This window comes from Caloenas nicobarica, chromosome 4 (assembly GCF_036013445.1).
Source record: "Caloenas nicobarica isolate bCalNic1 chromosome 4, bCalNic1.hap1, whole genome shotgun sequence".
Classification (NCBI taxonomy): domain Eukaryota; kingdom Metazoa; phylum Chordata; class Aves; order Columbiformes; family Columbidae; genus Caloenas; species Caloenas nicobarica.
In genome coordinates, this window is record NC_088248.1 from 54,775,642 (window position 1) to 54,800,138 (window position 24,497).

The following is a 24,497-nucleotide window of genomic DNA, read 5'->3' on the forward strand; positions in this document are numbered from 1 at the left end:
CTGTCAAGTATCACAAGACATATCATAAAGCAATCTGACATTCTTTAAAATGCATTAAAAGTAGAGAAGTTTCTTTCTCAGCATTCGATGAGCTTCAGTTTGAGTTGGTTTTAAATGATAAGAAAATTAAAAATAGGACACTACATTTTTTTTCTCAACTTCTGCTGGATGAACATGCCTTTTAAATTACCAGTTCTTTTATTATCTGTTAATTTTGATGGGGAGATGGTTATTGATATTTTAAATTATTAAATTACTGTGAATTAATTGAACCTGATGAATGTAATGGTACTGAATTATGAAAGATGTTTGTTTGTAATTTGCTTGAGCGAAAACTGTAAGGGTGAAATGCATTGATGTAATGAAAAAAATGTGCATTGAGTACCTTCCATTAGAATTAAAGTATTGGCATACTATGTTAAAATAACTTTTAAAGATAGTGTTTGCACAAATGAAGGAAAATCTGCTAAATAATATTGTTTGTATTCTAGTTTTTTAACCAGGTTCTGGTTCTGGGAAAGTCTTCAGTAAGTGACTTATCAGAACATGTGTTTGACTTGATACAAGAGCTTTTTGCCATAGATCCTCACTTACTGCTCTCTGTCATGCCACAGCTGGAATTCAAGCTGAAGGTATGTTACAACGTAGCTTTGAACAAGTAATCAAATGTCGTGTGGATATTAAGAGTGCAGAGCTGTAGATTTATTAACTGTTCTACTGGAGGGATAAAAATTTTATATTTATCACCTTATTTTGAAGATAAACGTGATATTAAAGGAAGGACACTGGCAAGTTTTATGCAATTGTGTGCTTTCTGTGCTTTCAAACTTGTATTCTGCACACAAAATATGTAATCATTATAATGATAAATTTATATGATCTAATGCAAAAGTTGTAGATGAAATCCAAAGATTAAGTACCTGAAATTTGTAAAGTAATTATGGTAATTATGGTTGCCTTATCTCATGAAATGCAAGTGTGTCAGCCTCAGTATTGACTTGCAGAATTTTCTTCTGTGAAATTATATTTTAATAACAGAGGAAGTATTTCCAAATATTTTCTCAGATTTGTCATAATCAGCTGATAAAATCAGCTGGCTTCTTTGGAATCCTTGGAAATAGTTAATTTATCCTGATTTGAGGGCTCGGGGTTTTAAATTGAAAAGCTATTTGTCTTTTATAAGGTTGTAAGTGGACAAGAGAAATAATTTTGTCTGTGTGCATGTACATATAGGGCATGGTAGCAACAAACAAAAATAACCAAGAAATGGGTATTTGGTGAAATTACATATATCTTTTATTAATGCACATCTGTTTGTAACATCTTAGTTGGTATCTTTTCCACACACATGAAATAGTCTTAAAGTATGTTTTAAAACAAAAATAAGATCATTCATTGTTGTAATTGTTAGGTCTATATTGTATTCTAAGTACTGTGCATGGGGTTTTATTCCTGAAAAAGAAGGAATTTTCAAAGCAGAGACATCTATTCAATGGCTGTAATAGGTTAACTTAATAGGTGTTTGCGTATTTTTACTCATATTCATTTAATAATCTAATTAGGGAGACTGAGGATAATCAGACATTATTTCGAACTCACTTTTTAATCTAACTTATAGAAGCAGAAGGAAAAAGGGAGCCAAAAATTATTAAGATATTATGGATAATGATTTACAGTTCCTTTTTTCATATTTGGTTTTTAGAGCAATGATGGAGAAGAACGTTTGGCTGTTGTTCGACTTCTGGCTAAACTCTTTGGCTCCAAAGATTCTGATCTGGCCACACAAAATCGTCCTCTTTGGCAGTGCTTTCTTGGGCGGTGAGAGAAACTGGGATAGAATTCTGAATTTCTTTTCTCTTTGTTCTGATTTTACTGATAGTACTGCATTTTTTCATTGTGTTTTTAGAGGATTTAACTGGTTGCTTGTATTTGAACAAGTTCTTTCGAAGCAGAGAATTGCATACAGTTTTATTGCAGAACAAAGAAGCGTGAAGGACTGCTGCTATATTGCTGTCAGCTATGGAATATAGGTTAGATAGACAGCACATTACATACATAGCAGAAATTACACAATAGATATGCCAGCATTGTTCATACTGTTCAGCTATATCTGCAACTATATCTGTTCTATTTGGCATTTACCTTTTTGAGTGAAGAAATATTTTCTTTGAAGTAAATGTAGAAATTTATAATTTTTTTAAAAGTGAATGTTTTCAAATAGTGTATGTTATATGTTGAATTATATTTTTATAATTTGAGATATATATATACACACATGCACACACACACAATTGTCAGTGTATAGAGAATTATGTTCAAAAGTCAATGGACAAATCCGCATATGGTGTATTCATCTGAAGTCCTGACTTAATTTCACAAGAAATAACATAAAAATTTGAATGAGGTACATTACGGAGATAAATTTAAAACATTTCTATTGTATTATTTTGCCATATAAAAGTGTTCTAATAGTTAATGGAACATACTATCAACACATGTTACTACATAGAGAATAATCTTGATTTGCAAGGCTAATTAAACATTAACATTCATCATCTTCTATCCCTCCAGGTTCAATGATATCCATGTCCCTGTGAGATTAGAGAGTGTGAAATTCGCCAGTCATTGTTTAATGAACCATCCAGACTTAGCAAAAGACCTCACTGGTGAGATGCTCTTACAGGAGTTTAGAATAATTTAAGAAATGAGCAAGGAAGAATGTAATTATTTCTGTACATAGCAGTGTAGTTCTAAAATGTATCAAGCCCAATGCCTGATGCAGGGTGGAAGAGCAAACTACTGAGGAATTGCTTTCTGCTGAAGACAAGCACTACTTGTTAGAAAGAGAGGAGTGTGTGACGTGTGGACTTTGTCAGAGCGAGTCCTTAAGAAGCGACCCATTGCAGATTGAGTTTTTAAGTCATTTCAGATTCTAATGAAACTTTTGGCAAGTCAAAGCAAATGTTCGTGCAATGTCCTGATTTATTTTCAGAAACAGTCAGTGTGTTCCCCAGTACTCTCCTCCACTGAGTTTAGAAAATGCCATTGCGCTGATCTAAACTTAAAAGTTTCTTCCTTCCCTTCAGCATGATTTTAACTATGAGCAGAATTTCAGGCTTAACTGAAAATACTGTTCTTTTTTGGTGCAAGCTAACCTACAGCAATTGTCAATATTTTTAATTTATTATTTACCTTCTTAGCTCTTTGGGAATGAGTCTCTGCTCTTTTTATTTCTTCTCACCGCCTCCCCCGCCCTTTACTTTCAGGATATTCTAATCAGCTTAATTTCACTTCATTGCCTGTTGCAAATTAGGTTATTGTAAAAGCTATTCCCTTTATATTCTTCTGATATTTATGATTATGGAATTGTTTTATATTTAACATAGAAAATGATGGAACAGATGTTTCCTGTAGGCAGTTACAAGTTTAATAGATTATATGGTTGTGACTGACATCTAATTGTTTTAACATTATTAATAAATTGGAATACATCGTATCTACATAAAATAGACAAGCTTCTCATTGTTTCTGATCGTAACAGAATATTTGAAGGTTAGATCACATGACCCAGAAGAAGCCATTCGACATGATGTTATTGTTACAATTATTACTGCGGGAAAGAGAGATCTTTCTTTAGTCAATGACCAGCTGCTTGGCTTTGTAAGGGAAAGAACGCTAGACAAACGGGTAAGTGTTAACGTTTTATTTTCAGGAATATTTGCATCTAATATAATTTGGTAAAAGCAAAACAAAAAAAACCCCAAACCCACAGAAACAGAGAGTCTTAGACTTGACAATGAAATAGAGTGCCGTGGGGAAAAAATAATTTTCTTACCAGAACATCTTTATGTAGGTTCCATGTTATGGAGGCACCAATCAAGTGTTGTCAGGCAAATAAGGTCATTGGCTTGTGAGGAACACAATCATTGTAAGAACATAAGAATTCCTGCATATGTTTAGGCCAAAGGTCCCTATAGCCCAGTTCAGTTCTCATAGTGGTCAGTTTTGGCTTTGTGCTTGATCATGTTCATCGTAGCTTTCAATGGAACTTTATTCCATGAATTTATCAAGCTCTTTCTTGACCTTATTTGTACTTTATAAGCATCCATGGCATCTGCATCAGTAAATTCAAGTTTAATGTATGTGTGGAAAAAGTAATTTCACTTGCTTGTTTTAAACTTGTCTGATTGCACTGGGTATCTCATAGGTCTTGCATTATGTAAAATAATAGATATTCTTTGACCCACTTATGGTTAATAAATATGTATACCGTATCTTCTCCACTCCTCTACTTCCCAAGCTAAAGAATCACCTGATTAACTTCCACACAAATTGATTATTGCGCACTTCTGTCATTCTTGTCTGGTTGTTCTATACCCTGTTGAACTAAGGTGACCAGACTCAACCGTGGCATTCAAGGTGTGTGCCGTGTTGTGTACATACTTTATGATTTTTTTTTTCTTATTCTTTGACATTCTGTTTGCCTTTCATGCTATTCCTGAGCACTAAGCTGACAATTTTGGAAAACATCCATGTTGACTTCAGTATCTTCCCTGAAAAATTTTAGGTGATACATTGCCCAAAATTATACATGCAGAGTTAATGCAGGTGGGAAAACTTGGACTTAATCTGAATTTCTTTCAGTTCATATTATAACGATTCAGCAGCATGACCTTTTTCTGTATTTCTTCATTATCATGTTAGATCTAACTACTTCAGTAAGTTTTATAAACACTGAGTTCACTTTCAAATAATTTTCATATTTTAAGTGTCACAGATTCCTTCTGACTCCATCAGTAAGTTCCCTTTTTCTTCATTGCGAAAACCAGTCATTTGTTTCCACCCATTGTTTCCTATGTTTTAGTTAACAATTCACAACAGGATTTTTATTTTAAAATCCTCTGGTGTGAGACTTTGTTGGAAGTTTTTTGGGATCCTAATGCATCTTACTGATATACTTGTGGGTCTTCAAAAATTTACTTTTTCTTAGACAAAACTTCCCATTATGTAAAGTGTAATGACTGATTCCCATAACTTCATTTTTCAGCAGTGCCTACTCTTTGTTGTTGTTACTGTTTTGTTTCAACCTGTTTGCCCATTGCAAATCTGAAGTTCTGGTTAGTGGCGTTCTTTTCCTCTTGGGACCCTTGGGCTTCTTTCACATTTGCTGTGTTCAATCTGTTCATGGACAGATTGCAATAACAGAATAGTTAGTATTTGGTGTATCATTTCTAAATTCCTGTAGAAGTTGTGGATGGGATACCACCTGGTCTTAATGATTTTGTTACTGTTGGCTTTATTAATTTGTTTTAAAATGTCTTCTAATGATACTTTAAGAAATGTCTTCAGACATCCTTCCCAGAATGTATCTCGTTTGTCTTCCAGCCCTCCAAGAGAGTCTAGAAGGCTTCCTGCTTCTGGATGCTCTGGTGAAGATGTTTAATTAGTTTGCTTTTAATAATTTGGTTCTGAAATTTTTGCCATGCTTCATCAAGGATTTACCTTCCACTTGCCAGAGCTTATACTTTTTCATGTCTACACTCATTAGGATGTGGTTTCATGATCTTTGGAGGATGATATTTTAATATCAGACTTCACTGTGCTATGTAGCTGTGTTGATTTTGTTGTTGTTGTTGTTTCTTTTGATAGGGGACATCCTTTCTATAACCTGTGTCATTCTAGCAGTTACTTTAATTCTTTTAAAATATTTTTAGCTTTTTTTTTATGTTCCCCTTTTAAAATGAGAATTTTACTGTAATGGATTTTAAGAAAAGGCTGTCATCTTTGCAAAAGAGAAGTACTGATTTTGACTATGTTCACTATTGTAAAGCAGCTCTTCAGTTAGTCCTACCTGCAGCTTGACCTTGCACATTTCTCAGGAGTCATTAAGACCACTTTCCTTTTTTTTCACCCATTAAACACACATGCCCAGAAAGCCATTTATGAGATGTAAAAACTTCTAGTGTAAGCACCACTTCCCACTGGATTTCCACCTGGTCAGAATGGGATGATTGTTACTGTGTCTTCTACACAGTGTCTCTCTTCTCCTCTAGCATGTTGCCATCAGGAAGGGGCAGTTGGTTGTACAGCTGTAAGACTCATTTCTGTGGAGTTAGGGTTTTTCAGTTCATGTAGCTTTAAACCCAGTGAGGTACTTCCTAATGAATATATTTGACTCAGTGATTTCACACCGGTTACAGGTTTGATGATGTGTTACATTTCAAGGTTAGGTGCCTTTTCAGGCATTCATCAGTGAAGAATAACTTTGTCTCTAGATGATGTTTCTCTTCTAAAAATCTCTGGAGAGAGCTTCAATGAAAATACATCCTGTGGTAAAATGAAAATTGAGGATTGACTAGAAATTATTACAACAAATGCTTAGCGTTTGAAGTAGACCTTAACAATGTAGCATGTCTTTGTAAATACACAAAGTGTTACAAAATTAATATCAAGGACTTGTAAACTTTCAGCTTTTTTTTCTTTTTTTTCTTTTAGGATTTTTCTCTAGTTGGGAGAGGGGCATTGATATGTCCATGTAACTGTCTTTATATTTTCTGTATAGTGCATTATGCTGATTTTAATTATTCTTTTGCTTTAAATAACTGGATTATCTTCTGCCAATTGCATTTATCCATTGTAGCCAGGTTTCTGTTGGACAAATCTGCAAACCCCTAAGTGATCGTTTATCTCTTTGACTCCATCCAATTCTGTTTAGGCCTGCAATCATCTATCAAATGGGTATAGATATTACTACAAAAAGAACACTTGTCCAACAGGCTGAAATAAAATGCTGATTGTTTAAACACACTAATCTGTCATTTCAATTCTTTTTTCTTTATAAAACAATGTGGAATCTAGAAAACTTTAAATTATGCTGACTGTTATGCCATTTATGTGACCCGTTTTTTTTCTCCTGACCACATTCTAATTGGTACAGTATTAGTAAAGATAACCGAATAACTTCTTTCAGGTAAAAGTTTTTGGCTAAATGGACAGTACTTAGTTTTCTAGAAAATGTCCTTAGCTAACTTGCTCTGTATGGGCATTTCCACAATGATTGCAGGTTATTTGGAAAAAAAAAAAAAAACCCACACAAAAACTTGAGCAAACCCAACCACCACCTATAGTTTTCAAATCCATTTTTATTGGTCTCGTTGGAAGCTTCCAGCTTGAAGGCAAGAGCTGTAGAGTGAGGAGCCATAGGAACAGACTCCCATTTCCTATTTCTCTTTACACATTTTTCTGTATGTGTTAGTTCTAACTCCTCCTTCTCTGTTTGTACTAAAAAACATTGTGGCTTCTTCCAGATGAAGGAGAAAGATTTTAAGATTTTAATATTATTAACTCTATGGAAAGGATAGGTTAACTCTTCCAACAGGCAAGGGTTTATCTTGAACTTTGAATAATGGGTTTTTAACTCAGCCTTGCAGTCTTCAGTGAAGGAATTCGATTATGCTGGTTAACCAACGACGCTAAGACTGTCAAAATTCTTTTGTTAATTAAATCAGGGTAGTCATTCTGTTAGCTGTGTTCTACTCCCTTTGAAACTGGCTATTACGTTCCCCTTGATTTTTCATTTGTCTTTTATCCTACTGTATGCTGTTTGAGCTTTAATTCCCAGTAGCACCGTACTCTTCTTTTACTTCCTGTATCTCCTGTGCAGTGACGGGCTCCCATGGTGTCTCCAAGCATTCTCTAAAGGGATTCTGTCCAGTGCCTTCTGTCTTCTGCCTGGAACTGCCTTTCTGCGTGCTCTGACTTCTACTCTCTACAGCAATTTCAGTGATCAACAATCTATTGACAATCCAAACCTCCCTTCCTTACAACCCCTTGTTAAATACTCTGCTTTCATTTTAGGCTTAAATTTTCTAGAATAATTTCTTGCAATCCTTCTCCGTTATCTTCTGACAATAGGTTTGCCATGTTTCCTGTCTGATGAAGCTGTCACTTGCATTGGAAGAGTATATTGGAATGCGGAAAATTTTAATCGTTTTCTGAAAATGTTTCTCTTTCAGACCTTTAGATCTGTGCTTTAGATCACAACGGATGTGAGCAAATTCCTGCAGAGAAGTTTAAAATAATGTCTGTTTATATCAAATTTTTTTCTCTTTTGTGAAAACAAAGTATTGTACTGTATACTGTCAAAGTCATTAGCATCTTGACCTGTTACTTGTGGTTTTAATATTTAAGAAATATGTAACAAAATACAATTTTATTATTTCTATCATCTTCATGCAACTTACTCCAACAGTTAGTGGTGTCTAAGGCTGTTGTGCTGACATAAGCCATATTATCTTCACGACTTTTCTTTTATTTGCCCCTCAAGAAAAAGAGGTCACTCAGTAAAACTATTAAGAAATTAAATGTGCAGTATCTCACTTAGTGTTATTAAAACAAGCCCTAGGAAGTTATGCACGCTGTGAATTACAGTATCTACGTTTATGCTTGATAAGGTGAGTTGATTTGAGCATTGTTAGTCCTTGGAGTTCAAGGCCAAAATTGGCATCTAGTGTGTTCAGGAAGAAATTATCTCTTCCAATTTGAGTTTCGTACATTTCTTTTATATGGTGAGGGAAAACAAGTTTCTTCTGAGGCTTTCTGTGTGAATCATTCAGTGGGACACTACTCTCTAAATTAATCCTCAGTATTGTGGTGTGATTCCTTCCAGAAGTTAGCATAGGAGAGCTTACAGATCTTGTCCATTAAATAATGAGAATTTCCTGTTTACATGAGGGGACAAAGTAGTGACCACCAAAAGCAAGGATGAGAACCCAGAAACTCCATCTGTAGATGATGTAGTCTGGCTTTTTCCTGGATCCCTGGAGTCTTACAGCAATTACTGCGAGGCTTCAGCAGAACGGGCTTCTCCTGCTGTCCTAGGAAGTGGCCTAAGAGTTCAAGCCTTAGCAGGTTTAGCCAGGCCTAAGCTCTGGATCTCCCATTTCTAGACAAGTGTCCTCTAAGTGCAAGGCTATGGGGAGAAAGAAGGTTTCCACCTCTGATTAATGCCTGTCTCTGGATAGATAAGTCTTCCAAATCCTGGCTCAAGAAGGCGTTTATTCAGGCGTACATGTTAAGCTGTACTTAACTTTTTTTGTAGTGACTCACTCCCAGATTTTCTTTGCTCAGCACAGAGGAGTGCTGGATTCCTCTGTACAGACAATACCTAATCTGCATAGGACGGGGAAGAAGCCCCTTATGGGGGCTTTACTGATTCTCCATTTGGAGACTCTGAACAGCATTTTTCAGGTTTCGAAGTGTTGAGATGCAGGAGGTCAGAATGTGGTTGTTTTGTCTTTCACACTTCTACGTCTTTACTGTATTTCGTAGATGTTTGATATTTATTTACCAAAACCACTTCCCCCAACTGCTTTTCATTTCTTCCCTCTCAAGTGGCGAGTAAGAAAAGAAGCTATGATGGGTCTTGCCCAGCTATACAAGAAGTATTGTCTTCATGCCGAGGCTGGAAAAGATGCTGCAGAGAAAGTGAGCTGGATAAAGGATAAACTTTTGCACATATATTATCAAAATAGCATTGATGACAAGTGAGTCAACCTAAGCTTTCTTAATTTTAATTATAGTGATAAGAGATACTCTGAAAATATGTGCTTATCCTTAGCTGTTATATCACATTTTGTGTTTGTGGTTTTAAGTGTGGTGTATTTAATTAATAATCATTAAGACATGTACTAAGATATTCAGGATGGTTGCATTATCTGTTCATGTATTCATTCTGTTTACTGATGGAAGTAGATCTGTGATGATAGTAGCTTGTCATTAACTAACCGCTGTGCAGAATAAAAAAAATTGTCAAATTTTGCATTTACTATGCCCTGCTCTTGCCTTACTGCTTGCCAGGGGCTAGCATGTTAAAATCCGTGATCTGTGAGCTTCATGTGTATACGTACCACAGTACATGCACAGACTTCTCCTTTTGGTGTGCTGTGTAGAAATGGACCCTTTAGGAAGAGCAAAAGCGGAAGAAATATCAGGGATGCTTCCGCTGTTTTCTCGTATTCCCTGTTCTGTGACTCGAGTCCCTGTAATTTTTGAAATACTTTTTTGGCTTAGGGAAGAGTATTTTGGCTGAGGTTTTGGACAATAATTTTCAACTCTCACTATTAATTCTTCATCTGTCACAAGGAAAGCCAAACTATGAGATCACATGAAGATAGAATTTCAGCCTAGCTTTTTAGTACCGCGGATTCAGAAATCAGCCATTTCTGTGTAGCATTTCTTAGCATCTCGCTTCTGCAGTCTGCTACCACCCTGTGTTTCATGATCTTAGGGACTAGTCTGGGTGGGCTAATCGCCTCCTTCAGTTGCCAGTTTTGATAGTGAATTCTTACTGCTGCAGTGGTGAAGGCTCTCTGGTTTTTAGCTTCTATATTAGAGTAATGAGTAGTTTCAAATGTTTTGCTTTTTCTCAAATACTACAATTTTATCTTAACCTTTCCCTCAAGTCTACTTCAGATTTTTACTTTCCCCCTGCCTCGAGTTATATACTTGTATTCTTTCTCCTTCATTTGGGCTTTTTACTGTCTATATCCCTTTCTCTTATGTATGAAAGTGAACAAAGGGAGATTCTCAGAGCCTAAAGAAAAAGGAGAACTTGGATGGCGACAAATAATGCAATTACTCCCTCTTAGAAGTAAAAATGAAAGAACAGGGGAAAGCTCTCAAGAAGCAGTTCTTGCTAATCTTTCCATCAATGGTGTAAGAGATCCTTACAGATGAGAAAACAACTACTTTTTTTTCTTCTGTGTCGAAAAACCTAGTTGCAATGATTTCTGATATTTCTTGATCTTTCAGCTTGTCTGAAAGGTATTGCCACTTTTGGAAATACGCAGTTTTTATTTTTTCTTTTCCTGCAGATTACTGGTAGAGAAAATCTTTGCTCAGTATCTCGTTCCACACAATTTGGAAACGGAAGAGCGAATGAAGTGCTTGTACTATTTGTATGCTAGCTTGGATCCCAATGCTGTCAAGTGAGTATAGCTTGTATTCAGCAAATAGTTGCTTTCTCAGGCTTTTCCACCATGTGTGTTGTCTCACTTGTATTATCAGGATTTAATTAAAAAGGTAAGTAATCGATTCTTAACGTTATTTGCAAGTAGTATTTCAAAACACTTCCCTTTTATATACAACCTCTACATGTCCATTAGACAAAAAGATACCTTGATACTTGAAGAGAGTGAGTTTATCCATTTGTTTTCATCCAATAAAAATAACTTGAGTTAAAAATGTGCAAATAATGACTTCTGGATTTGCTCTGTATTAGGGTCCATGTATTAGGGTCTATGACTGAACGCTTGTTGATAGTGGCCTGTTTTTTATTTTGAAAAGGTTATTTTCAAGATAATTTGAGCGGTTGTAAGACATACTGTGGTTGTCCTGCATATGTGAAATTGCTCCAAGTAGAATAATAAGAGAAGTGATGTTCTGTGAAAAGAGAAAATCTGTTCCACCTGCTTTGGAACAGTTATTTTTGATACTTGGTAGGTTTTGATTGTGCCTAGCAGATGTTGCACTTGTAAGATAAATAAATAATCAATTTTGTTTCCTAATACATCAGCCATGTTCTTGTCATGAACAAATTGGTAAACTTTTCTGGTTTTGTGCTTTCACAGAGCACTGAATGAGATGTGGAAGTGCCAGAACATGCTAAGGAGTCACGTACGAGAATTACTGGACTTGCATAAGCAGCCCACTGTACGGTTTGGAAAATATTAATACTTTATCCAATGGACCTGTTAGACCAATTTACTGGGGTTTTTTGATACTATATTATTTTTTCAGTGTGACTTTATTATTCTGTTGACTTCCATATGTAGACAGTGTTCCATTCTCATTAAGTAAAGTTTCTTTCAGTAATGCTTAAAGGTATACGGCCTCCTTACGTTTACTATTGTTTTATATTACTGGTCAATTACTTAGGAAAAAGTAAAAAAATGTTCCAAGTTTTTTGTTTCCTTTTGACAGACCTTTTTTGTTTCTCATTTTATAACATGTTTTGAGAATGGAGTATGTTTTAACATAAAGCAATGATTTGTTTGTTTGAAAACACAAGTTTTAAAGTATTTATACTGGAATTTTACTTATAAGCACATCTTCAGACTAGGAGAAACTTTAAATAGAGGGGCATTGCTTTGGGGTTTTGGTGTGAGGGTGGGCTTGGGGAATTGTTTATTTGGTTGTGGGGGGTTTTTTTTGTTTTGTGTGAGGGTTTTTTTGTTTGGTTGGTTTTTTTGTTTTGTCTGTTTTCTGAGGTCTCTTTCCAACAATTTGTTTTGATCAGTTATGTGAATTAGTAAATTTTTCCAGTTCTTTGATACTGCAGGAAGATTTTTTTCCCTTTTTCTGTATGTAATAGCTGCTGATGATACTGTTACACTATTCTAGTGTTTATTCTTAAAACAAAAACATAAAACATAAGATTCCAGAGCAGAACTAAGTGCTGCAGAAGAACTAAGAGATCAGCTTAAAGGTATATTTTATAAAGGAGATACTGCTGATTCGTTTGTTTTTGCTGTTGTCCGTAGTCAGAAGCAAACAGTGCTGCCATGTTTGGAAAGCTGATGACCATAGCAAGTAAGTCTTAATAAGTTCTATAAACTGTTATTACAGCATTCCTGGAAATGGTACTTCTGTGAAACATGGCATACTGAAGTGTTAAATTGTGTTTAATCATACAGAAAACCTTCCAGATCCTGGAAAAGCACAAGATTTTGTGAAGAAATTCAATCAGGTTCTGGGTGACGATGAGAAACTTCGGTCCCAGCTTGAACTGTTAATTAGCCCTACATGTTCTTGTAAACAGGCAGATGTCTGTGTGGTAAGGAAATGGAAAAGCAAACTTCTATACCTTAAATATTTGTGCTTAAAACAGTTATTTGGATGTAATGGTCTTTTTTAATACCTACTTGGAATTAATGGTCTGTTTTGGTACCTTAACATGATTTTGATATATTTCCAACTTTCATAAAATACCTTTTTGGTTAACTTGTAAAAATTATGGAAAATATAATTTATGGTCATCATCTTGCTTCCTAAGAAAACACTAGCTGTATTCCTTCCTGAGATTATGAGCATCAAGCATGAAGTCTAAAAGACTTAATTTTTTTTAAATAATACTTTATTTTGAGTGTCTCTTTTGTGGTAAGGTTCCTAAACTGTCTTCTGACACTGATGAAACTTGTTCTGAGTACCGGCAAGCCAAATATTATACCATCTGCATATTATTCATTTCTTTTTCTTCTCAGAATGTTATTTTGAGATCAGTCTCTGTCCCAACCCCCCATCTATTTAACCTCTTTGATGAAAATACACACCCTAATAAGAAGTTGGACTTTTCCAGAGATGTACAGATTGTGCCAACAATCACAGATTTTTTTTAAAACATTATGGTCCCAAAATAAAAGTAAGCAATTTCACTGACAGAAATAGCAATAAGGAGCATCAACAAACAAACACAGGCTTCTTGGATTTTGTCTAATGACTCTGAAATTGTCCAGGGAAGAGAGAAGAATGACCTTCAGAATTATGTCCTAACCACTTGATGTAAAGAGTATGTCTCCTTCTAAACTAGTCAGTTTTGCGGTTTGGGAGCGCAGTGATGCAGTTTCAAGAGGAAGGTTTCTTTCCTCTTCCTGAAGATCATTTAGCATAAAAACTAGAACCACTTCCTAATTTGTAGGGTCTGCAGCATCCAACCCTTTAGGAGAAGGAAGGTCAAGAAGGCATTTCTTGAGAGAATTTTAGACTTCTGTTCAAAACAAAAATATCTTCTTATCCACCTTCCGCTGGGTTTGCAGCTGAAAGTAATATTATTGACATTTGGGGCATTCAGAGGGGAAAACCAGATTTTTGGATCCGGAACATTCATAGGCAAGTACATGGGGTCTGAACATGTGTTGTAGCCAAGGTAGTGTAGTGCTTCTGCACATCTGCAGTAGTGTAGCTTTTAGTGCGATTTTTTTCGTTATTGCATATGAAATCTCACACATACAACAGGGTAACCTACAAATTTATGAATTACTCTTCTCAACAGAGATATTTAAATTCCTCCTACCATTCCACTTAGCTCTTCCTTGAGTCTGTTTTGTATCTGTCCTGCAATTCCTTAAGAAACTCTGAAGAACTCTCACTAGAAACCTAGATGCATCTTACATTTAAATAGTTTGGTAAAGTATGTCTGCTTTCAATATAATGTGATAAAGAAAGATTTGGAGATAACAACAGCCCTCCCTTAAAATATGTTTCAGTGATTATATAGGCAATCTCTGTGGTTAAGTGAAGTGGCTATATTTAGCTTAGTCAACATGCTTAAGTAGTAAGTAAAATGAGTATAATTCTTGTTCATATCTGACATTCTTGTAGAGAGAGATAGCCCGGAAACTTGCTAATCCTAAGCAGCCAACAAATCCTTTTCTGGAAATGGTCAAATTTCTTTTGGAAAGAATTGCCCCTGTACATATTGATTCAGAAGCCATTAGGTAAGTTTGAAAGATCATACTAACTCAAGAATTATTATAAAGCTGATTTGAATGACAAAAAACCAAGGATTTAGATTAGTCTGTCCTAGCGGTAAATATGCTTTAAAAAGAAATAAAAGTGTAGAATCTTCACTTCTAGCAGCCTACAGAATGCAATTTGATTTTTTTTTCTTACTTGTTTGCAGTGCCATCTGCAAATTATTTAAAAAATATATTAATAGTAGTTGTTCCCAGTGAAACTGTTATTTGTGGGGCTTAAGGTGAAAATGATCACCATTATTTTCACATAGTTAACTACAATTCAGTCTTCCATATAGCAGCTGAATTAATTAGCTTTTGTGGGATTGTGTAAGAGAATGGTTTGGATTTCTTCTGAGACTTGTCTGGCAACCTAATTATATTCTGAAACTCATGCAACTATGTGTTGATCTGAATGCTGCCAACATGCAGCATTATTTTTACTGTTTTGTTTTGGTTTTTTTTCCCCTAAAGAATTAATTTTGCAGAAAGCTAAGTCAGAAGGAAAAGGAATAATGGAATACCTTGATAGATTTTTTTTTTTTTTTTTTTTTTTAAAAAAAAAAAAAAAAGGCTAAAAGACCTCTCCCCTCCAAGGGGAGATATCAGCAAGATTACTTGTTTAACATTGTCACATTTATTTGCTTTTTTATTTTTTTATCTTTCAGTGCACTAGTAAAACTAATGAATAAATCCATAGAGGGGACAGCTGATGATGAAGAGGAGGGTGTAAGTCCTGATACTGCTATTCGTGCAGGACTTGAACTTCTCAAGGTAATCTACATTAATGCAGCTATAATTTGTAATGGAAGGGACAAAAGTGGTATGACTAATGAATTAATGTTAGCATGGTTTTAATAGTTAATACTTTTTTAATGTATGAAACTGTTGGGTTGTTAGTACTCACTCGGGAAAAGAATAATGGAAGAAGTAGGGTTTTGGAAGAGGTATGTTTTCAAAAGAGTGCCAAGAGTTGAAATATGCACATTAAAGTATAAATTTGTTTCTGCTTAGGGCAGTCAAATAGAAGAAGGTGCGGAGGTAAAGTGAGAGGAAGAGAAATGGGGAAATTAGAAGAGGCACGTTCTTTGGGGCTGTCGTGGTTTGATTGCAGGGTGACAATAAAACCGTGGCAGATGTATTGTTAACCCCCTCTCCCCCCGCTTCCCCCTTCAGCCTCTCCCTCTCCCCCCTTCCCACTAAGGAGAGGTGATTGGAAGGGAAAGAAGGACAGAGAGAAGAGAGTTGGAAAAATTAAAAATGTTTTACTAATGCTACTAATAAAAATAGTTAAAATAATACAAAATACACAAAACGAATCTTGAAAGTCCTGGCAACTGCTCCGGCAGATGTGGGGCTGACACCCAAAGTCCTGGACTGGACTCCGCAGCCAACCGGAACTGGATTCAGTCTGTCACTAAGCCTCAGTTTGCAGAGACGACTCACAAGGTCCTCTCCCAGTGTCGGCCGTAAGGAAAAGGGACAAGATCCTCGTGATCCCCCACTTTTATATGAAGTATGACGTGAATGCGATGGAATGCTTTAGTTGGTCAGTTTTCTGGTCACCTCTTTCAGTTCACTGTTCTCACGGGATGTGCATCCATCCTTATCAATGACCTCGCATTCCATTGCTATGTCTACCAAAACATGTATCTAACTTTCAGGAAAACTGCAGTTAGTAAGAAGACTTTAGCTGACAGAGAAATTCACTAAAAGAGAAACTTGGTTTTTAACAAAACGAGGACAGGGGCCTATATGGTACTGGAAGGAACGCAAGCAATAAACTCAAGAACCAAGTTATGTAGAGGAAAAAAGGGGAGAGAGGGACTTTTGTTCTCAGTGGTGATGGGAAATAGCTGGGGGAGAAAAAAGGATTTGAAATATCTGGAAAACATCTCATTAGTGAACTGCCAAATCCATCATAGACTTCATTTTCAACATTTTGCAAAGGGCAGTATAAAATATAGGAGGGAACAAAGAGGAAGGTTACATAATTAAAGGGAGACTTCTCAGAGATATGAATGAACGAGGTGGAGTTCATGGAGACATATCACGCCAAATTTGGTAATGGCAACCATGGTAGAAATAGTTATACAGGAGTATGCAAGGAAGTAATGTCTGTTTGCTAATGCGGCCCAGAAAAGAAGTCTGCCAAGGTTGAATATTTTATTGCTGTGATGTCGATATCTTTGAGAATGTTATTTCACACACTGATACTCACTCAAGTAGGCAACTTTGATCAAAGAAACCAAGATAAGATAAATCCAAAGAATACTCAAAATACATGCAACTTTTCCTTGTTCTCCCTGCCTTATGTTATCTGAACTTTACTTAATATAGGTTTTTTTTGGGGTAACCTTTTGTTCTCTCTTGCCCTACCTTGAATCTCTGCATGCTTAGTTTCTTCTTTGACATTTCTATTATTACAGAATGGATTATATTTCATTAGCTTTGGATTAAAAGGACAGTAATCTATGTTTTGTTTATAGATATCTTACCTTCTTGATGTCTTTTCTGTGCAGGGACTATAGATTCTAGAGAAATTAAGAAGGGAGGACCTGAAGAACAAACCATAGATTAATTCATTTGAAAACACGTGTATCACCTCCAAAATGTAGTTGTGGAGTGTAATAATCTCATATGAGCACGTAATATCTATTTATGTTGATGGTAATGCTCATAAACAGCCATAATTTTGTTTTCTGATGATTCATTTACCATGAATAAATATATCTTTGCTTTAATGTGTATCTACAGGTTCTGTCCTTTACACATCCTACCTCGTTCCACTCTGCAGAGACGTATGAGTCTCTGCTGCAGTGCCTCAGGATGGAAGATGATAAAGTAGCTGAGGCAGCCATACAGATTTTCAGAAACACGGGTCACAAAATAGAAACAGACCTGCCACAAATAAGATCGTGAGTGTATTTCTTTACGTACTGCTTTTCGTCTCTGGAATTCTGCCTCTTGATAGTTTATTCACTATGTTGCCCCTAAAATTACTTCATAGTCTTGTAAATGTGAACAGCTTCTCTTCCATCATTTTGTATTCCTTCACTACCTTTCTGTCTCTTCATTTTTAAATTCTGCATTCTCACAATTGTTGTGTATTTACCGAAGATGTTAGGTGCTGCTTAAAAATATTCTTGTAATAGACTCATTAAAACCAGCAGGTAGCATGTTTCACAGGTTACAAAAGAAGCAATGGCAAAAATATGGCAAAGATGTAATTCTGTGGCATCATTTCTACTCGTATCTGTCTTTCACACAATTTTTCTGTCTTTATAAGGAACGAAAATACATTCTCTGATGGTTAACAACTCTGTTTGTTACAAAACAAGTTGGGAAACAAGATCCAAAAGCAGGCATGAATTTCTAACAAAGAATAATTGGCTGTCTATAAGTTGTCATTATGCAATTCATGCTTTAACTGCTGATTAAAGCTGCATAATCTACTAGGTATTCACAGACTATTTAAAACCTTGTGGGTAACATCTGAAACCTTAAAATTAGCCTGCTAGTAGCTCACTAATCCAGATTATAAAGCATGGGTTTCAAGTTCTCATATATTGAAATAGCATCTTGCTAAAATGCATACCAATGTACACCTTAAGTTCTCAGCAAATTGAAGATGTAACCTCAGTGATTCTTATGGATTTGAATCAAATTTGGGGCAAAAGAAAAATGTTACAAGCTCACATATGAGATGCCTTTCAAGACATCGTTAGAGGTGAAGAGAAGGAAAAGCCCAGCAATCCCCATTATCAGTGTAGTTCCCAGTATAGTCCCAATTGTCTGTAGTTCCCTACTAGAGTTCAGTCAAGACTCTGCATTGCGAGGGAATGTCATCTTCTGTCAAAGGAGCTGGTATTGCTGACTTTTCTTTTGGCTTTGTGCCAAATACCTTAGCCAGGTATTGCTGAAGTATCATCTGGGCAGCATCAAATAACTTAAAAATATAACTGTCAAAATGGAGGTTCAGCCCTTGGCAGGGTTTGCAAGCAAGTCAGGTTAATGTTCCGAAAGCCCAAACCAGAAAAAGAATTCTGAGGACAAGCAGGTGTTCTGGATTTTGTATATTCAGAAGTCTTCATCATAAACAAAAGATTTGATATAATCAGCCAGATAGTTTGTTTCAAGTGACCTGTTTCATGGGGTTTTTTTAAACCACTTATGAGCAGACTGCCGGCTGTCTGTTGAAGTAGTGTTCACCAGCAGTAGCCCAAGTTCTTCCTTGTGTGGAAAATGAATGGGTTTGTACATCAGTTCATGGGCAAGGACTGCCACATGACTCTGGAGTCTGATGGAAGCATTGGCCCTGCTCAAAGAGAGCCTGTGACCTCGTGTAAACTTGCAGATGTAAGACGTGTAAATGCGCACGTAAACGGGTCAGGTTTCACCTTTTGCGGATCGATGTCGGTTGGGGTGCGATGAGGTATGGTTTGCAACTGATGCACCGAGGCTTGGCTGAAGTGTACTTACACTATGAAAACCATAGGGTAGGCATTGCTACTTATTTTAAACGTGGGTTTTACTTAATTATTTGCTATTTTGGTTCTTATTTAATCCAGTTTGTGGAGTCTTTGAACAGATTGGAGAACAGACATTCTCCTACTTTAGGATACTGTTAACATTTTTCTAGGGGTCTTTTTGTTTTGGGGTTTTGTGTGGTTCTTGAGGAAGATGCTAGAGACCTCATTCTTTCAACCTTTCAAGCTCTTCCACCTCTTGGTGCTGATTTTGATTATGTAGGATGTGCCAGTGAAGGCTGGGTGCTGAACAATCCATGCACTGAACCCTTCAAGAATGCGGGGAAGTTTTTTTTAGATGTTTCTGTGTCAGAAGCTTTCTAGGCAATTTTGTTTTCTCAAGTCAGTTGTTGGGTGAGTTGCGAGGTAACCCTCATGAATTGGTGTCTCAGGGGACAGGCCGCCTCCCAGCGCTCGCTCAGGACTGGAACCACACACTGACCAACCTCCCGCTGGCCTCCGCAGTGGCCTCTGCCCTGCTCTTCCCTTCAGCGGCCTCTGAACAGCAGATGGATTTTGAGGGATTCAAATGCAAAAGTTCAGAAGAAAGCAGTGGTTTGCTTGAGTATATATTGCGATTAAAGACCAAAGTTAAAGCAGTAGAGGCCTATAAACACACTGATGTTCCATGGTTATTCCAAACTTTCATAAATTTTCTTCAGCCCTGTCACTTTCAGCTTGGATAAGAAGCCCAGGAGTTTACCCTAGCTGAACTTGTCAGGTTCTCTCCACCTCATAAATATAGGCTTCCTAAACAGCCTTATTTTGATCATTATTTTCTTTCATGTTTGATTTTTTTCCCTGTGGGTTTTTTTCCTGCTTAACTATGTACAGGCAGATGTTCAACAAGTATCACTAAATGCAGCTCCATTCTGCTTTTCACTTTGTGATTATGATCTTTTCTGAACAGACTTAAAAGGAATGCTTGATTTATAAGACTGTGAAGATACATTTATATAGGTGAAGAGCTTTATTTTTTGTAGATTGCAAATTGCATTTTGAAGAATTTTGTTTAATGTTCACAGAACACTAATTCCGATTTTGCACCAGAAAGCAAAAAGAGGCACACCTCATCAGGCAAAACAAGCTGTTCACTGTATACATGCCATATTTTCAAATAAAGAAGTGCAACTTGCACAGATCTTTGAGGTATGTCTTTTTCATTTTTAAGATTTGTTTCTGCTGTTCTTAATTTATACTAGTAATTAACATTAATTCAATGCATACTGTTTATTAATAGATAAGTTATGAGGTCAGGAAGCCTATGGGTGCATGGTAGTCGAGATAAGTCATTAACTTTACAATATCTAATTATTGATGTTTATGTCTTACAGTCACAATTTCTTAATATTCTGGTGTGTGACAGATAAAGTACTCCTTTTTGTCTACACAGGAAAAGTTAGAGGAGGAATAAGCTAAATATGCTGGAATGATCGACACTAAATCCCATGAGGACATATTTAGCAGATACTAAATGAGACACAACATCTCCTACTTTCAGGCTATATTAAATTACCATGCTTTAAGGTCTTTGCACATCCAGCACTTTCTCACTGAGGAAGTTGGTGCAGAATAACTACTTGACTATAAGCTCAGACATTAGCTTACTGCTCACCTACTGCTTACTTAGACAAGTTGTAAAGCAAAAAATCACCTTATACAGAGCAGAGGGGTTATTACTTTTCACTGTAATCTCTTAAATAATAACATTATTAATCCGCACTTGTAAAATATCTTAGGTTCTTAATCTCGGCTGTCTTTGAACCTGTGCATAATTCAGAAGTGTGAAAAGCTTTGAATTAAGCTTACAGAGTTTGATCTCTGTTTAGACATCTGTGGGAGTGCATGTTCCCTCCCTAATACCAGAACACGATGTGAGGGTGCTGGGTGATGCAGCAGCACTGGTGACTGTTACCTGGAAGGGAAATGCTGATCGCTGAAAGAAATGTCCCTGGTGGTTTCCAAGGTTTTTTTACCTGCTTTTTGTTTTCCTGCCATTTGCAGTTAAGATTCAGGTTTTCACGACTCCTGAATACAATTGAGCCAGTTTTTCCCATGTCTCCCAGGCTTATATGTGTTTCACCACTGACACAGGAAGAAAATACAAAATTTGTTTTGCCCTTATCTCATGTGAGATTTTTGGTTAATCGTTTAATTAGGAAATCACATTCTTTCTCTGTTTTGGTTTGCTAACTTTATTAATGCTTGTAGAAAAACTGTGAAACCCATCAGTAATCCCACAGCCAAATAACTTATTTTTAGGCATGCTAGCTTACTTTTTTTTTTTTCCCCCTCCTTCCTCAGCCTCTTAGTAGAAGTTTGAATGCTGATGTACCAGAACAACTTATAACTCCATTAGTCTCGTTGGGTCATATTTCTATGTTGGCTCCAGACCAGTTTGCTTCTCCAATGAAATCTGTTGTTGCAAATTTCATTGTGAAAGATCTCCTAATGAATGACAGGGTAAGATTTTCTTTTTCGGTAAGTCCATACTATTCTCTTCACTTGTTACTAATTCTGTGGGGAATAGAGCTTTTTTGTTAAAGCAGTCGATAAAGGAACATTCTGTAAATGGCTAGTGCAGTGATAATTGCATTAGAAAAGATCTTTGTGTGAAAGTAAGCTTAGTCTGTGACTTTTTTCCATTTTTACTTCTCAATTTTCTGTATGGGTTGAACCACTTCTTAAACTTACATGAATGTCTGTAGTCAACAGGTGAGCAAAATGGCAAATTGTGGTCTCCAGATGAAGAAGTTTCTCCAGAAGTACTAGCAAAGGTGAATGATCTGCTGTCAGTAATAATGTCTATATTTGAGATTTAAAATTTACTTTTTCCAAGTTGTGCAATTGAGAGTATTAGAATAAATCCCGTTGAGTTCTTTTGTGTTGGTCTCCATAGAACATGCAGTGTTCTAGAGTTTTCGTGTATTATACACACACAGTTATAGAACTGGTAGAAACTATGCATTTTGGTGTCTTCACTTACTGATATTAATTATGCTGAATGTTGAGAAAAAAATAAGAGGTTAAAAAGTTTTAGTTTTCCTTACAAGAAAGGTAGTTTGCTGACTGTAAACAGATTTTAAATAAATTGAGACCCCGATGAATTTTATTCATTCATCTTTATAGGCTATTTGCTGTGAATCTAATTATGGCCGTGTCTAGAAATGTTTATCTAGTTGCTCTTATTTTTAATCATGTAGCCAGTATCCTGCATCCTCTAGATGCACTTGTGAGAAGACACTGAACCGTAGTTGAAATGTCCTGATGTCACAAAGACTGCTACTTCCTTCTTCACTCTGTAAATATTTACTGCTTCATTCTGTTCCTTTAAAAATGTATTAGCTCTAATAAATAGGAGTCAGTGGAAATTTCAGTTTGACAGCAGTAAGTTTTAGTGCCTTATCAACTTTAGGAAGTAAGTTCGTTGTTGGTTTGTTTGTGTTTGATAGGTGCAAGCAATTAAACTCTTGGTACGCTGGCTGTTGGGTATGAAAAACAACCAGTCCAAGTCTGCAAATTCCACACTCCGGTTATTATCAGCTATGCTCGTCAGCGAAGGAGACTTGACAGAACAGAAGCGAATCAGGTCAGGTTTTGTTGCTTTCAGGCTTCCATGGATTTTTTGTGTAGAATTTCAAAGAACACGAATTCTTTTGGAGCTTTTAGGAGTGGAATGGCAGTATAATGACGCACTTGAGACTCCCTCTTTCTTGTAATTTATTAATAATCTAACTCAGAACCCTGTAGATATCTTGATAGTAAAAGACATTCTAGAGAGTAAAAGACCTGCAGGAGTATCTTTGGAAAACAATTGAGTGATAAGATTTAACACACTTAAGAGCTGGGTGATCTTGGCTTCTTCATTCCAGCAGTGAGGTAATGTTGCACTTCATTCTGAGGGTGAAGGAAGAAAAGAGAAAATCTGTGGGGAAAATTGTTGCTTTCATTTAGACAGTCATAAGAAAACAAGAAACTTGACTCTTCTCATTTTACTGGAATTAAGTTTTTTGTGGGGAAAGCAGAGCACCTTATTTTCACAAAATTGCTTGAATTAATTTAGCTTGATCTGAAGCTATAGAACTGTGATCTGACCTGACAGAGAAAAACCTTAATTGCTCATTGATCTTGTTAAAAGGAGGAGTCCTGACATGCAAGTAATTTAAGGATAGTTGTGGTGAGTTGTGTTTTGTTTTTTCCCTTTCATGCTTGTATAGTAAATCGGATATGTCTCGGCTGCGATTAGCTGCTGGTAGTGCAATAATGAAACTTGCACAGGAACCCTGTTACCATGAAATAATTACCCCAGAACAGTTCCAGCTCTGTGCACTTGTCATTAATGTAAGTATCCGCATTTGAATTGAAGTGACTTTCAGTTAATTGAGTTCAGAGTCCTTACATGTGAGCTTTTGTTGTTGCTGCAAATTTGAGTATTTTCTATTCCTCACTGCAGCTTTCAGAAGAGTTCTCGAAATTTCAGATATTTATTGTGCTACACATGTTGACATTTTTAAAATGTCTCCTCATAATTCCACCTTGAATTTTATTTATTTATTTTAAAGACCAAGATTTTTATGGTTGTACTCTTATGTTTTATGTCACTATAGGATGAGTGCTACCAAGTGAGGCAGATATTTGCCCAGAAACTGCATAAGGCACTTGTGAAATTACTGCTCCCTTTGGAATATATGGCAATCTTTGCTTTGTGTGCCAAAGACCCTGTGAAAGAGAGAAGAGCACATGCCAGACAGTGCCTGCTCAAAAACATCAGTATACGAAGAGAATATATTAAGCAGAATCCTATGGCTAACGGTTAGTATTTTGGTAAAATTGTTCAGAATATAATAGTCAAATATTAAAATGGCAGTGAGTAATCATTAAAATTTAAGTAAATTGCTTTTGTAAAGAAATGCTGGATAAGTTTTATTTGTTTCCTTATCTTTGTAGTAGACACATTCAAATCTAAATTTACTTAGTTTAGCATAAAGTACTTCTCTGTACATTGATGACAATTTTGCGTGTAAACTACAATGCTGTTATTGTGGTGGTAGTTTTGCTCAAAAAATTAAGTTCTGTTTTCTGGTATTTTAGGCTTTATGACTTTCTTCCTGAAGTAAGACCGAGCAGTTTTGTAGTACTAAAACTTGTTCATTTCTTTTTAATGATGCATTAAAAGTAAAATCTGTAGGAAGAAAATGCAAGTCGAAATTTATTTTGAAAAAGTAATACTTCGAAAAAGCGTTTCTTGTGATGTATATGTGTGTGTAATAAAGAGGTTATTCATGTTTTGGTTGTTTTTTTTTTTTTTTGTTACTGTAGAAAAATTGCTATCCTTGCTGCCTGAATACGTGGTACCATATATGATTCACTTGCTGGCACATGATCCAGATTTCACAAAACCTCAGGATGTTGATCAGCTTCGTGATGTCAAAGAGTAAGTGTCAAAGGATTCTAG

At 36.1% G+C, this 24,497-nt stretch overlaps 1 protein-coding gene across 2 annotated transcripts in view; it reads left to right on the forward strand.

The window, feature by feature from the left end:
* Positions 1-24,497, forward strand: part of PDS5A (PDS5 cohesin associated factor A) — a 77,825-nt gene that overhangs the window by 38,480 nt on the left and 14,848 nt on the right. For both annotated transcript variants that reach the window (XM_065633306.1, XM_065633307.1), the window contains exons 8-26: positions 492-632; positions 1,703-1,818; positions 2,572-2,666; positions 3,542-3,687; positions 9,394-9,545; positions 10,875-10,988; positions 11,631-11,712; positions 12,543-12,591; positions 12,696-12,835; positions 14,380-14,495; positions 15,182-15,287; positions 17,271-17,431; positions 20,068-20,191; positions 21,347-21,505; positions 21,751-21,819; positions 22,495-22,631; positions 23,260-23,383; positions 23,650-23,854; positions 24,362-24,476. In XM_065633306.1, the coding sequence (XP_065489378.1) occupies positions 492-632; positions 1,703-1,818; positions 2,572-2,666; positions 3,542-3,687; positions 9,394-9,545; positions 10,875-10,988; positions 11,631-11,712; positions 12,543-12,591; positions 12,696-12,835; positions 14,380-14,495; positions 15,182-15,287; positions 17,271-17,431; positions 20,068-20,191; positions 21,347-21,505; positions 21,751-21,819; positions 22,495-22,631; positions 23,260-23,383; positions 23,650-23,854; positions 24,362-24,476 (2,351 nt within the window). The remainder of the gene's footprint in view (positions 1-491; positions 633-1,702; positions 1,819-2,571; positions 2,667-3,541; positions 3,688-9,393; positions 9,546-10,874; positions 10,989-11,630; positions 11,713-12,542; positions 12,592-12,695; positions 12,836-14,379; positions 14,496-15,181; positions 15,288-17,270; positions 17,432-20,067; positions 20,192-21,346; positions 21,506-21,750; positions 21,820-22,494; positions 22,632-23,259; positions 23,384-23,649; positions 23,855-24,361; positions 24,477-24,497) is intronic.